Genomic DNA, 13,361 nt, shown 5'->3' on the forward strand with positions numbered 1-13,361 from the left:
ATTATTGTAGTAGGAAGACTGTATAATACACCTGTTATCTTGGCTAACATTTATGCACCAAATTGGGATAACATTCTTCACAAATGTATTTTCTCGATTACCAAATATGGACACACACCATCTAATACTAGGTGGTGATATGAATTGTGTAGTCGCCCAATCTGGATCTTAGCTATCCTAAGGTATCATCTTCATCAAAGACAGTATCCACAATTCAGCTAATTTCTTAAGACATATAGCATATCTGATGTGTGGCATTTCCACAATCCCACAGCTAGGGAGTATTCTTTTTTCTCATCAGTTCATAATACCATCTCATGTATAGACTACTTTTTCCTAGACAATAGATTGCTGCCACTGATTACCAAGCTATAGTCTTTTCGGATCATTCTCCTTTTACTATTGTTAGGTTCTGACAAGCAGAGTGAAAAACTAACAGACAACTAGTCAAAGCTCATACCAAGTTTATTCACCCACTGGGTCAAACAGCTGCAAACACAAAAACATGTTTCCACCAGCACAAGTATTTATACCACCTTATGCGGAGTTTCCTCCAAACACTACATCTTTGTTGCTAGGCAGGAAGTTAAGTAATGTGGGTAATAAACTGTGCCTTCTCCCTTCATGTGACCTGACCTGACCTCGGCCCACATGCCTCACTAATCCACAGCTTTTCACCCTTATCAGTGACCGCAACCATGTGATTGTCTTTTACCTTAGTAAATTTCCAGGCCCCTACTTCTTATCCACCCTCCATTAACCCCATCATATACATTGCTACTCCTTATAACCATTAACTTCTGGTGTAGCAAGTATTTCAAATTACAAACCAACACTATTAAACTACTTATACCAAATACACAGCCAATTATCATAACATTTAAAACTATAAAAATATATACAAAAATAAGAATCATAAATATCAAAAAGAAGTAACAAAGCCAAAATAGAAACATATTGTAGTATATAAATACAATAAAAAACTGAATTGAATTATTACACTATTACCCTATTGCTAACAAAAAACACACAAATAAAACTAAAGTGTACAAATACAGAAATAGAATAACACACTTACAGTTGAAGTCGGGAGTTTAATCGTTTAATCCTAGTAAAAATGTCCTGTTTTAGGTCAGTTAGAATCACCACTTTATTTTAAGAATGTGAAATGTCAGAATAATAGTAGAGAATGATTTATTTCAGCTTTTATTTCTTTGATCACCTTCCCAGTGGGTCAGAAGTGTACATACACTCAATTAGTATTTGGTAGCATTGCCTTTAAATTGTTTAACTTGGGTCAAACGTTTTGGGTAGCCTTCCACAAGCTTCCTACAATAAATTGGGTGAATTTTGGCCCATTCCTCCTGACAGAGCTGGTGTAACTGAGTCAGGTTTGTAGGCCTCCTTGCTCGCACACGCTTTTTCAGTTCTGCCCACACATTTTCTATAGGATTGAGGTCAGGGATTTGTGTTGGCCACTCCAATACCTTGACTTTGTTGTCATTAAGCCATTTTGCCACAACTTTGGAAGTATGCTTGGGGTCATTGTCCATTTGGAAGACCAATTTGCGACCAAGCTTCAACTTCCTGACTGCTGTCTTGAGACGTTGCTTCAATATATCCACATAATTTTCCTCCCTCATGATGCCATCTATTTTGTGAAGTGCACAGTCCCTCCTGCAGCAAAGCACCCCTACAACATGATGCTGCCACACCCTGCTACATGGTTGGGATGGTGTTCTTCGGCTTGCAAGCGTCCCTCTTTTTCCTCCGAACAAAACGATGGTCATTATGGCAAAACAGTTCTATTTTTCTTTCATCAGACCAGAGGATATTTCTCCAAAAAGTACAATCTTTGTCCCCATGTGCAGTTGCTAACCATAGTGTGGCTTTTTTCTGGTGGTTTTGGAACAGTGGCTGCTTCCTTGCTGTGCGGCCTTTCAGGTTATGTCGATATATGACTGGCTTTACTGTGGATATAGATACTTTTGTACCTGTTTCCTCCAGCATCTTCACAAGGTCCTTTGCTGTTGTTCTGGGATTGATTTGCACTTTTTGCACCAAAGTACCTTCATCTCTAGGAGACAGAACACGTCTTCTTCCTGAGCGGTATGATGGCTGCGTGGTCCCATGGTGTTTATACTTGCATACTATTTTTTGTACAGATAAAAGTGGTATCTTCAGGTGTTTGGAAATGTCTCCCAAGGATGAACAAGACTTGTGGAAGTCTACAATTTTTTTGCTGAGCTCTCTCAATTAGCCTAGTTAATTGTTCTTCAATTACTTGCCTAGTTAAATAAAGGAAAACAATTATAAAAAAATCAGAAGCTTCTAAGCCAAGACATAATTTTCTGGAATTTTCCAAGCTGTTTAAAGGCACAGTCATCTTAGTGTTATTACTTGTGTCCTGCACAAAGTAGATGTCCTAACCAACTTGCCAAAACTATAGTTTGTTAACAAGGAATTTGTGGAGTGGTTGAAAAACGAGTTATAATGACTCCAACCTAAGTGTATGTAAACTATCGACTTGAACTGTACATACCCAGTAATAATAAAATTATCATTGTACCTACAATATGGAAACTTAAAGCTTTGCAAAAGGGAAATTATTTATTTTGTTTATGGTATGCAGGGATGCTCACATAAACACATGTGCATGTACCCCCCCCACCCTCCCCACACACACACACACACACAAACACATGTGCACACAAACACACTTGAAGAATCCTGCTGTGGAGAAGTGGAAGCAAATGGGTCTTCATCCTCAGGCTCAGACAACATTTGTGAAGTCACCTGTGTGGCTGAGGAGATGGATGACTCCTCATCCTGAGGCTCCGAGATCATTTCTGAAGAGGCCTGTGTGGCTGAGGAGATGGATGACTCCTCTTCCCGAGGCTCCGAGATCATTTCTGAAGAGGCCTGTATGGCTGAGGAGGTGGATGGCTCCTCATCCTGAGGCTCCGAGATAATTTCTGAAGAGGCCTGTATGGCTGAGGAGGTGGATGGCTCCTCATCCTGAGGCTCCGAGATAATTTCTGAAGAGGCCTGTATGGCTGAGGAGGTGGATGGCTCCTCATCCTGGCCAGTGCCAGAGGGTGCTCCAAAGTATTTCAGAAGTGCCCCTGAATTTGCATTGAAATACAGTATATGAGTCTGACACCCTAAATACATTTGTTGCACAATTAAATATACATGTCATGTCAACCAAATGAACCATACAACCTCCTTAGCTAATTCTAGGCATAAGACACCCCAAAAGACTCAATATATCACAAAAGATACAAAATATCAGCCTAATATAGACATATTTTAAGTTAGCCTACAGCATTTGTTAACCAAGTTAACCTGTTGTCCCACCCTAGTCAACAGCCAGTGGAATCGCGTTGCGCGAAATACAAAACCTCATAAATGCTATAACTTCAATTTCTCAAACATATGACTATTTTACACCGTTTTATAGATACACCTCTCCTGAATCGTACCACGTTGTCCGATTTCAAAAAGGTTTTACAGCAAAAGCAGAACATTAGATTATGTTAGGAGAGTAACCAGCCAGAAATAATCACACAGCCATTTTCAAAGCAACTAGATGCATCACAAATACCCAAAACACAGCTAAATGCAGCACTAACCTTTGACAATCTTCATCAGATGACACTCCTAGGACATCATGTTACACAATACATGCATTTTTTGTTCGATAAAGTTCATATTTATATATAAAAACAGCATTTTACATCGGCGCGTGACGTTCAGAAAATCTTTTCCCTCAAATGCATCCAATGAATCAGCGCGACAATTTACAAAATTACTATTCGAAAACATTGTTAAAATTTAATATTGTCATTCAAAGAATTATAGATTAACATCCTGTGAATGCCACCGCTTTGCCAGATTTAAAAATAACTTTACTGGGAAATCACACTTTGCAATAAACGACGTGGTATGGTCAGAAAAATAGGCTAGGCGATTCATGTTAGCGCCATCTTGGAACCATCAACCATCAAAAATACTATTGTAAATATTGCCTTACCTTTGATTATCTTCATCAGAAGGCACTTCCAGGAATCCCAGGTCCACAACAAATGTAGTTTTGTTCGAAAAAGTTAATAATTTATGTCCCAATAGTTCCTTCTTGCTAGTGCGTTCCGAAGGCTACTCAAAATGTACCGTAGTGCGCGGGACTTGTCGTCACGAATGTGCAAAAAATAAAGCCTTAGGAAGTGCTAAATTATTAATAAGCCCCTGTGTGTTTCAATGGCAAAAGTTTGAAGTGATCTCCACACATCAGATTTCCATTTCCTGTTAGGATTTGTCTCAGGGTTTTGACTGCCATATGAGTTCTGTTGTACTCACAGACACCATTCAAACAGTTTTAGAAACTTTAGGGTGTTTTCTATCCAAATCTACTAATTATGTGCATATTCTAGTTACTGGGCAGGAGTAGTAACCAGATTAAATCGGGTAAGTTTTTTTATCCGGCCGTGCAAATACTGCCCCCTATCCCCAACAGGTTTTAACCAAATCAATAATGTGCTAGTTAGGTTGTAATCGTTTTGCTGCAGGCTACTCACATTATCATGATGAAACTGTGTGAAATTATATCCAATGTTCTGTAAGCTAGTTGGACAGAAAATGGAATATTGTCGCCATATGTGTAATAGCAATGCTAGCAACATAGGCTAACAAACACAAGTGTTATACTAGCCTATTTCATTACATGTGTAATATTATACTCATAAAGAGATGACATTGGTGCATACCTTTATCTTTGGTGCGTTTCTCGTCTTCTTCTTTCCTCTTTTTCCTAAACTGGGCTCCTGATGGCTTAGACCTTTTCTTATCCATGTGTGATGACTTGGCACTCGAGCATCAATACATTACCCATCCCCCAACACTGTCAACCAAGAGTCAAGACTAAGGCAATTACTAATTGCATTAGTACTGTACCAAGTTAGAGCTGCGCTATTTGATAGATTCCCCCACTACCCCTACCTCAGGTTTCTAGTGGGGAGACCTAAGGTCAACCTACCCATGCCCCCCTCCTCATCTCGTACTTCTGAGTGGGAGACCTTCACAGGCAGTAGCCTGCCTAGCTCACAAACTAGAATCAGGGCACCCACTCCGACAAGGATAATTGACCAACAGTCCCACACGGTGACATGATATCATTGATGTGACATGTAAATAAGCGATAGAAAACCGATCGTGCAAATGTCACCGTTCCCCCAACAATTGTGCTGGTGCCCCGTGCCACCCCTGGCAAGATGCCGCCTTGGGCGGCTGCCCATGTCGCCCATACCTAAATCTGCCACTGCATCAGAAGAAACCTTTGTTGCTTTTATATAATCTCAAATTGAGATATTTATCGAGCTTAATCAAACTCATGGAATGTCTCCTACAACAGTATGGGAATCAATGAAGTCTAATCTAAGGCGCCAAATTATTTCGTACAGCACACTATTTAAGGAAGTGCAATATTCAACACCTAGGGGAATTTACAAATACAATCTTGGATTTGGATATGGCATATTCACACTCTTCATCCGCAGATTTACTAAAACAACGTTTGACACTTCAGACAGAGTTTGATCTTCTTTCAACGCAACAAGCTGAAAATCTAATTAGTAAATCTTGATGCAAAAATTATGAACATGGAGTGAAATCAGGGAAAATGCTAGCACACCAACTGCATCAGAGAACCGCAAATCAAGCCATAACTGAGATAACTGACGAGCTGAGAAATAAATGTATTTAGAGGTCAATTCATGCTTTCATAACTTTTACTCACAATTATACACTTCGGAATCCGCTGGTAGTGCTACCTTACTCGACACCTTCTTTGAGAACTTAGATATCCTACAGTTAAACCTGAGATAGCTGCTGAATTAGAAGAACAGTTCTCTGTAGAAGATATTATGTTGGCAATTAAATCTATGCAGTGTGGTAAATCCCCTGGAACTGACAGATTTCCGAGCAAATTCTTGAAAAAATTCTCAGATCAACTCTCTCCTCTCTTGCTTTCCCTATTTGAGAAATCATTCTCCTCAAACTCTTTACCCTTAACAATTAGACAAACATGTAAACTCAGCTAAAAAAGAAACATCCCTTTTTTAGGACCCTGTCTTTCAAAGATCATTCATAAAAATACAAATAACTACACAGATCTTCATTGTAAAAGGTTTAAACACTGTTTCCCATGCTTGTTCAATGAACCATAAACAATTAATGAACATGCACCTGTGGAACAGTCATTAAGACACTAACAGCGTACAGACAGAAGGCAATTAAGGTCACAGTTATAAAAACGTAGGACACTATAGAGGCATTTCTACTGATTCTGAAAACACCAAAAGAAAGATGCCCAGGGTCCCTGCTCATCTGCGTGAATGTGCCTTAGGCATGCTGCAAGGAGGCATGAGGACTGCAGATGTGGCCAGGGCAATAAATTGCAATGTCGGTACTGTGAGATGCCTAAGACAGCGCTACAGGGAGACAGGATGGACAGCTGATCATCCTTGCAGTGGCAGACCACGTGTAACAACACCTGCACAGGATTGGTACATCTGAACATCACACCTGCGGGACAGGTACAGGATGGCAACAACAACTGCCCGAGTTACACCAGGAACGCAAAATCCCTCCATCAGTGCTCAGACTGTCTGCAATAGGCTGAGAGAGGCTGGACTGAGGGCTTGTAGGCCTGTTGTAAAGCAGGTCCTCACCAGACATCACCGGAAACAACGTCGCCTATGGGCACAAACCCACCGTCGCTGGACCAGACAGGACTGGCAAAAAGTGCTCTTCCCTGATGAGTCGCGTTTTTTTCACCGTTTTTTCACCGTTTTTCACAATTATCGTCAAAGGAATGAGCGTTACCCCGAGGCCTGTACTCTTCAGCGGGATCGATTTTGAGGTGGAGGGTCCGTCATGGTCTGGGGCAGTGTGTCACAACATCATCAGACTGAGCTTGTTGTCATTGCAGGCAATCTCAATGATGTGCGTTACAGGGAAGACATCCTCCTCCCTCATGTGGTACCCTTCCTGCAGGCTCATCCTGACATGACCCTCCAGCATGAAAATTCCACCAGCCATACTGTTCGTTCTGTGCGTGATTTCCTGCAAGACAGGAATGTCAGTGTTCTGCAGGGCCAGCGAAGAGCCCAGATCTCAATCCCATTCAGCATGTCTGGGACCTGTTGGATCGGAGGGTGAGGGCCAGGGCCAGGGCCATTCCCCCCAGAAATGTCCGGGACCTTGCAGGTGCCTTGGTGGAAGAGTGGTGTAACATCTCACAGCAAGAACTGGCAAATCTGGTGCAGTCCATGAGGACTGCACTGCAATACTTAATGCAGCTGGTGGCCACACAATGCAGCCATAGGGGAGGAGTAAAGAACTTTGATCCAGGACATAAAATTGGGACTGAATCCAAATTGTTTGAGAGTATAAAATAGATAATCCCACTTCTCCCGATCAAACGCCTTCTCAGCATCAAGTGATAACAATAGCTCTGTAGTGTCTCTCAGCCTATTGCAGACAGTCGGAGCACTGATGGAGGGATTGTGCGTTACTTTTGATTTTAACCCACCCCCCCTTTTTTGTTCAGGGACACATTTTATGTTAGTCACATGTCTGTGGAACTCGTTCAGTTTAGTCACATGTCTGTGGAACTTGTTCAGTTTATGTCTCAGTTGTTGAATCGTGTTATGTTCATTGAAAATAAACGCAGTTGACAGTGAGGATGTTTCTTTTTTTGCTGAGTTTATTTAACTTGTTATGAAAAAGGAAAAAAAAACTTGTGCTGTTCATATATGCCAATTTCTTTACTGAATTGCGATGTAAAGATACTTTCTAGGAGTATTGCCTGCCGCTCCCTCATTATCTCTACAAACTGGTTTCATTAAAAATCATCATTCTTTTTTCAACATCAGATGTCTTTATAATATACTTTATAATCCCTCTTCATCTGACACTCCAGAGCTATTGTTATCACTTGATGCTGAGAAGGCGTTTGATCATCTATTTTATACTCTCAAACAATTTGGATTCAGTCCCAATTTTATGTCCTGGATCAAAGTTATTTACTCCTCTCCTATGGCTGCAGTGTGCACAAACAATAACCTTTCATCTTATTTCCAACTTATTTCCAATGTGGGACAAGACAAGATTGTCCTCTATCCCCTCAGCTGTTTGCCATCGAAATTGAGACATAACAATATGTAATAACACCACTATCAAAGGTATTCGAAGAAGGGGCTTAGACATGCTTTTATATATGTCCAACCCTTTAACTGGGATCCAGGTTCTACTAAAGACATTTAGTAAAATATCCGGGTATAAGGTTAATCTACAAAAAAGTGAATTGATGCCTATTAACCCTGCCTTAGTCTGTGCAAAAATTGCATTAGCTGAGCCTGTTTCCAAATACACTAGAAACACTATTGTGAAACATTCTCTATAAATGTGCACAGTTCAGGCGATCGTTTGGTCTCAGTGAATTTTCAACTTATTAAAGAACCATACATTCTCTCAGAACCATACTGTAACGGTCTTCGTCGTCCTCAGATGAAGGGGAAGAGAAATCAGACCAAAATGCAGCGTGGTAAGTGTTCGTAATTTTTAATGATAAAACTGAACACTAAATCCGACAAGCAAAACAAAAGAACAACCGAACAGTCCCGTCAGGTGCAAAACACTAAACAGAAATTATCTACCCACCAACCCCAAAGGAAAACAGGCTGCCTAAGTATGACTCCCAATCAGCGACAACGAAGTACAGCTGTCCCTGATTGAGAGCCACACCAGGCCAAAACAAAGAAACACAAAGCATATAAAAAAGGACATAGAATGCCCACCCCAACTCACGCCCTGACCAACCAAAATAGAGACATAAAAGGATCTCTTAAGGTCAGGGCGTGACACATACATTCTCTCATTATCAGACCGGGTGTTTCATATCTGGTCTGGAAAAGGGATCTCCTCACTGAACGACTTGTACATTGATATGGATTTGACATATTTTTAGCATTTAGTACAAAAGTTCAATATTCCTAGATCCCATTTCTTTAGATACCTGCAATTGCGTAGTTTTGTATTTTCATACTCTAGTCACTTCCCATCACACCCACCTACCTCCCTTCTAGATTATATTTTTAAAGTGAACCCTTATTTCAATGGGGGCATATGCTTGAACTATGAGAAGAACCAATGGGAAGAGGATTTAGGTGAACAACTTTCAGATGAAACTTGGCAGAGTATGCTTCAGATAATACTTTCTTCATCTATGTCTAAGACATGCTGTAATTCAATTTAAAATAGTTCATCGGCTACATTGGTCAAAGGCAACATTATCCAAGATTAGACCAGAAATAGATCCCACTTGTGACCGATATAAGCAGGCTCTTGCTACTTTATTACATGTTTATTTACATGTTTTTGTGCACAACATTTTAGAGAAATAAGCTATTTGTGCATATGACATTTTTTGGGGATCTTTTATTTCAGCTCATGAAACATGGGACCAATATAAAGGACAGATTTCCACCAGTCTAATGTCCATTGCTCATGTTTCTTGGCCCTAGCAAGTCTCTTCTTCATATTGGTGTCATTTAGTAGTGGTTTCTTTGCAGCAATTTGACCATGAAGGCCTGACTCATGCAGTCTCCTCTGAACAGTTGATGTTGAGATGTGTCTGTTACTTGAACTCTGTGAAGCATTTATTTGGTCTGCAATCTGAGGTGTAGTTAACTCTAATGAACTTAACCTCTGCAACAGAGGTAACTCTGGGTCTTCCTTTCCTGTGGCGGTCATCATGAGAGCCAGTTTCATCATAACGCTTGATGGTTTTTGCAACTGCATTTGAAGAAACTTTAAAACTATTTGCAATTTTCCAGATTGACTGACCTTCATGTCTTCAAGTAATGATGGGTTGTAATTTCTCTGTGCTTATTTGAGCTGTTCTTGCCATGATATTGACTTGGTCGTTTACCAAATAGTGCTATCTTCTGTATACCACCCCTACCTGCCTACATGTGTTAATTGGTTGAGAGAATGCCATAAGTGTGAAAAGCTGTCATCAAGGCAAAGGGTGGCTACTTTGAAGAATCTCCAATTTAAAATATATTTAACACTTTTTTGGTTACTACGTTATTCCTTATGTGTTATTTCATAGTGTTGATGTCTTCACTATTATTATAATAATAATCATTATTATTATTATGTGTCCAAACTTTTGACTGGTACTGTATCTTCCAAAAATCCTTTGAAACAATGTGAAGTAGGTCAAAACTGTCAGCGCATTGGCTTCAAAACAGCGGCCCCTGTGGAAGGCTGACATTTATTGTCATGAATCTTTCACTGGAGGCAGAACTGAGTGATTTCCACTAGATAGTCCAGCAGCAAAGTTAAAATTGGCTTTTATCGTAAAAATGTATGAAAACAAAAATTTGCTTTTTGGTTTAATTTAAGGTTAGGGATAGGCAGGTTTAAAATAAGATTATATGACTTTGTGGCTGTGCCAGCTAGTGACCATTGGTCTCTATCATAGTGTCCTAGTGTATGTACAGGGTCTTGCACAGGCTCTTACTTTATGTGTACACTACTAAATGTTTAACCTGGTCCCAGATCTGTTTGTGCATTGGCATGACGACGAGCATAGGAGTTCGATATACAGCACAAAAAGGCCTTGGACCAGTCTACTGTTATGCGTAACAGGCTCTTGTGGGTCAGTCATTGATTAGCCATGTCATCAGTGACTTCCAGCCTTAGAGACTCCTTGAAATCTGACTAGGCTCTTTTTTTTCTACTTCTAGGTGCACTTCAGATGGAATCTCTAAAGGAGCTTGGTTGAACCGTTCCAGCATCATCTTCGCAGGGAATGACAAGTGGTCCGTGGACCCCCGTGTGTCCATCGTATCGAGTGGGGGGGAGTACAGCCTGCAGATACAGAAAGTGGACGTGACTGACGACGGCTTGTATACCTGCTCTGTTCAGAGCGAGCGCAATCCAAAGCCAAAGCACCTTCATCTAGTCGTTAAAGGTATCTGACTTTTTAACATATCATGGGTACACCACCCTGCATCACACTGTGTTTTTTTAAATAATTGAGTGGGGTCTGGAATTATTCCATCCCTTCATAAAGATGAGCAAAAAAGACTGTATAAAATAAATAATACATACCGAAGCCTAATACCGAAGCCTAATATATTGACATATATTTCAAATGCTTACGGTATGTACTCATATTTTAAATAAATAGATCTAAATACATTTATTATTTAAATATGTCCATATACAATATGTCACATATATTTCATAAATATATTCATAGTGATGTCGAGAGTTCCAGGCGAGAGTATCTGCTGGCTTCGCGCTTGACTGTCGCTTCTTCCTGGTACCTGTTTAGTAACAGTGTTGATTGTTTATTCATTAACTTTGATTTGATAGTGCTTTGTCTGTTTTTCGGTAAGTCTCTGTTTTTGTCAACTTTTCTGCTCTTTATTCATGTTTTTGTTTAGTCTGATGTATTGTTTTCACTGCTGTTTTTTGTTTTTCTTTTCATTCCTACAATTGTAAAGTGACTTTGGGTCCTTGAAAAGTGCTATATAATAAGTCCTATGTATTATTATTATTATTATTATTATTTACATATTGGATTTTGGCTGTTTTTATATGATATGTTTATATTTTTGACAGAAGCCCAGCTAGTTTGTACAGTGGTTGCTCCACTAAAGGTTTTGCAATTATGCTGCGATACTTAGAGGTAATTTGTGGTTCAGTACGGTACCCTGTGTCACCACTTCATTGCTCCAGACCAGCACAAGGGGGAGATAGAGCACTGATTATGCTTTTGGGTCCTACTGTGTCTCTAACTGACAATTAATTGGTGACATAAACCTAAATAGAAACGGATAATTCTGCACGACTTCAAGATTACTTACTAAAACTGTTGTTACACTAAGGTTTTTATTATTTTATTTTGTTACGATTATTTTGCTCTTACAGTAGTACTGTAAGCCACTCCCGACCGGTCACCTTGTACAGCGCCTGAGTGGCGCAACAGTCTAAGACACTGCATAACAGTGCAAGCTGTGCTGCTACAGATGCTGGTTCAATACCTGTGCTGGCCTTGACTGTAAGACCCATGAGGTGACTGTTGGTTTTTGGTTTCTCTCCCTCTAAAAACAGGAATGAATTCTAAATAACAAACTGGCTTTATTTACAAATTAGTAACAATGTCTCACCCCATGTTCAAGAATGGCCTTTTCTCCTTCTTTTTACGTTATTTGAAAACGAAATATCCAAAATATTGTTATTTTTTAAGCAAAGCGATTATTATTATAAATCTAGAATTATATGAAAGCCCCTTGGATATTCTTACAGATATATTATTAACCCTGTTTTTAGCAGGACAATATATTTTGGCCATATTGGTCTTGGCTCCTGAGTGCCGCACAATGGGATTGCCTTGCAGTTCTCCAGCTGTATCCACTGAAAGCGCGCGAGGTTCAAGGCACAAGGGTAGGAGGCACGGGATGGGCCACAGAGCCGCGCACAGGACACATATTCTTAGCTAAATAGCCCAGTACTGTGTAGCCTACACCCGACCGTCATGTTGTACAGTGCCATAATTTTCGTTCCATCCTAACGGAAACCCAGAGGGTTTTTCATTTTTCTTGGAATATAAACACCCTAATATTAATCAAATTAATCCTAAACTCTAAACGTAATTGGAAAGGTAGATACAATTTATTTGCGACATTGTGATTACAATAAAGAATGTAAACAAGATGCTTTGTTTTTATTTGTAGTGGTGATGGACAGCTGGTGGCATTTTGAAAACAGGTTTTCAAGCACATGTAGCCTGATTAGCAGGACAATAGACTCTTTATAGCCTGGCTACTGTAGGTGTGAACATCCCCCTATCTGCAATGTATTCGATGCTTAAGTACTCTGAAGTCTTACATTTCTAACTCAAAACAGCGGTACAGTATTTCTTCATCAACATCTTTATGCTTTTGTTAACCTCTCTGGGCTAGGCGGGACGAATTCGTCCCACCTACGTAACAGCCAGTTGAATCCTGTGGCGCGATTTTCAAAACCTTTGAAATGCTATTACTTCAATTTCTCAAACATATGACTATTTTACAGCTATTTAAAGACAAGACTCTCCTTTATCTAACCACACTGTCCGATTTCAAAAAGGCTTTACAGCGAAAGCAAAACATTAGATTATGTCAGCAGAGTACCCAGCCAGAAATAATCAGACACCCATTTTTCAAGCTAGCATATAATGTCACAAATACCCAGAAGACAGCTAAATGCAGCACTAACCTTAGATGATCTTCATCAGATGACAC

General features: G+C 39.9%; 1 protein-coding gene across 2 annotated transcripts in view; it reads left to right on the forward strand.

Moving 5' to 3' along the window:
• negr1 (neuronal growth regulator 1) overlaps positions 1–13,361 on the forward strand; it is a 449,973-nt gene that overhangs the window by 149,084 nt on the left and 287,528 nt on the right. For both annotated transcript variants that reach the window (XM_014215672.2, XM_014215673.2), the window contains exon 2: positions 10,815–11,041. In XM_014215672.2, coding sequence (XP_014071147.1) covers positions 10,815–11,041 — 227 coding nt within the window. The remainder of the gene's footprint in view (positions 1–10,814; positions 11,042–13,361) is intronic.

Source organism: Salmo salar, chromosome ssa10 (assembly GCF_905237065.1).
Source record: "Salmo salar chromosome ssa10, Ssal_v3.1, whole genome shotgun sequence".
Lineage (NCBI taxonomy): Eukaryota > Metazoa > Chordata > Actinopteri > Salmoniformes > Salmonidae > Salmo > Salmo salar.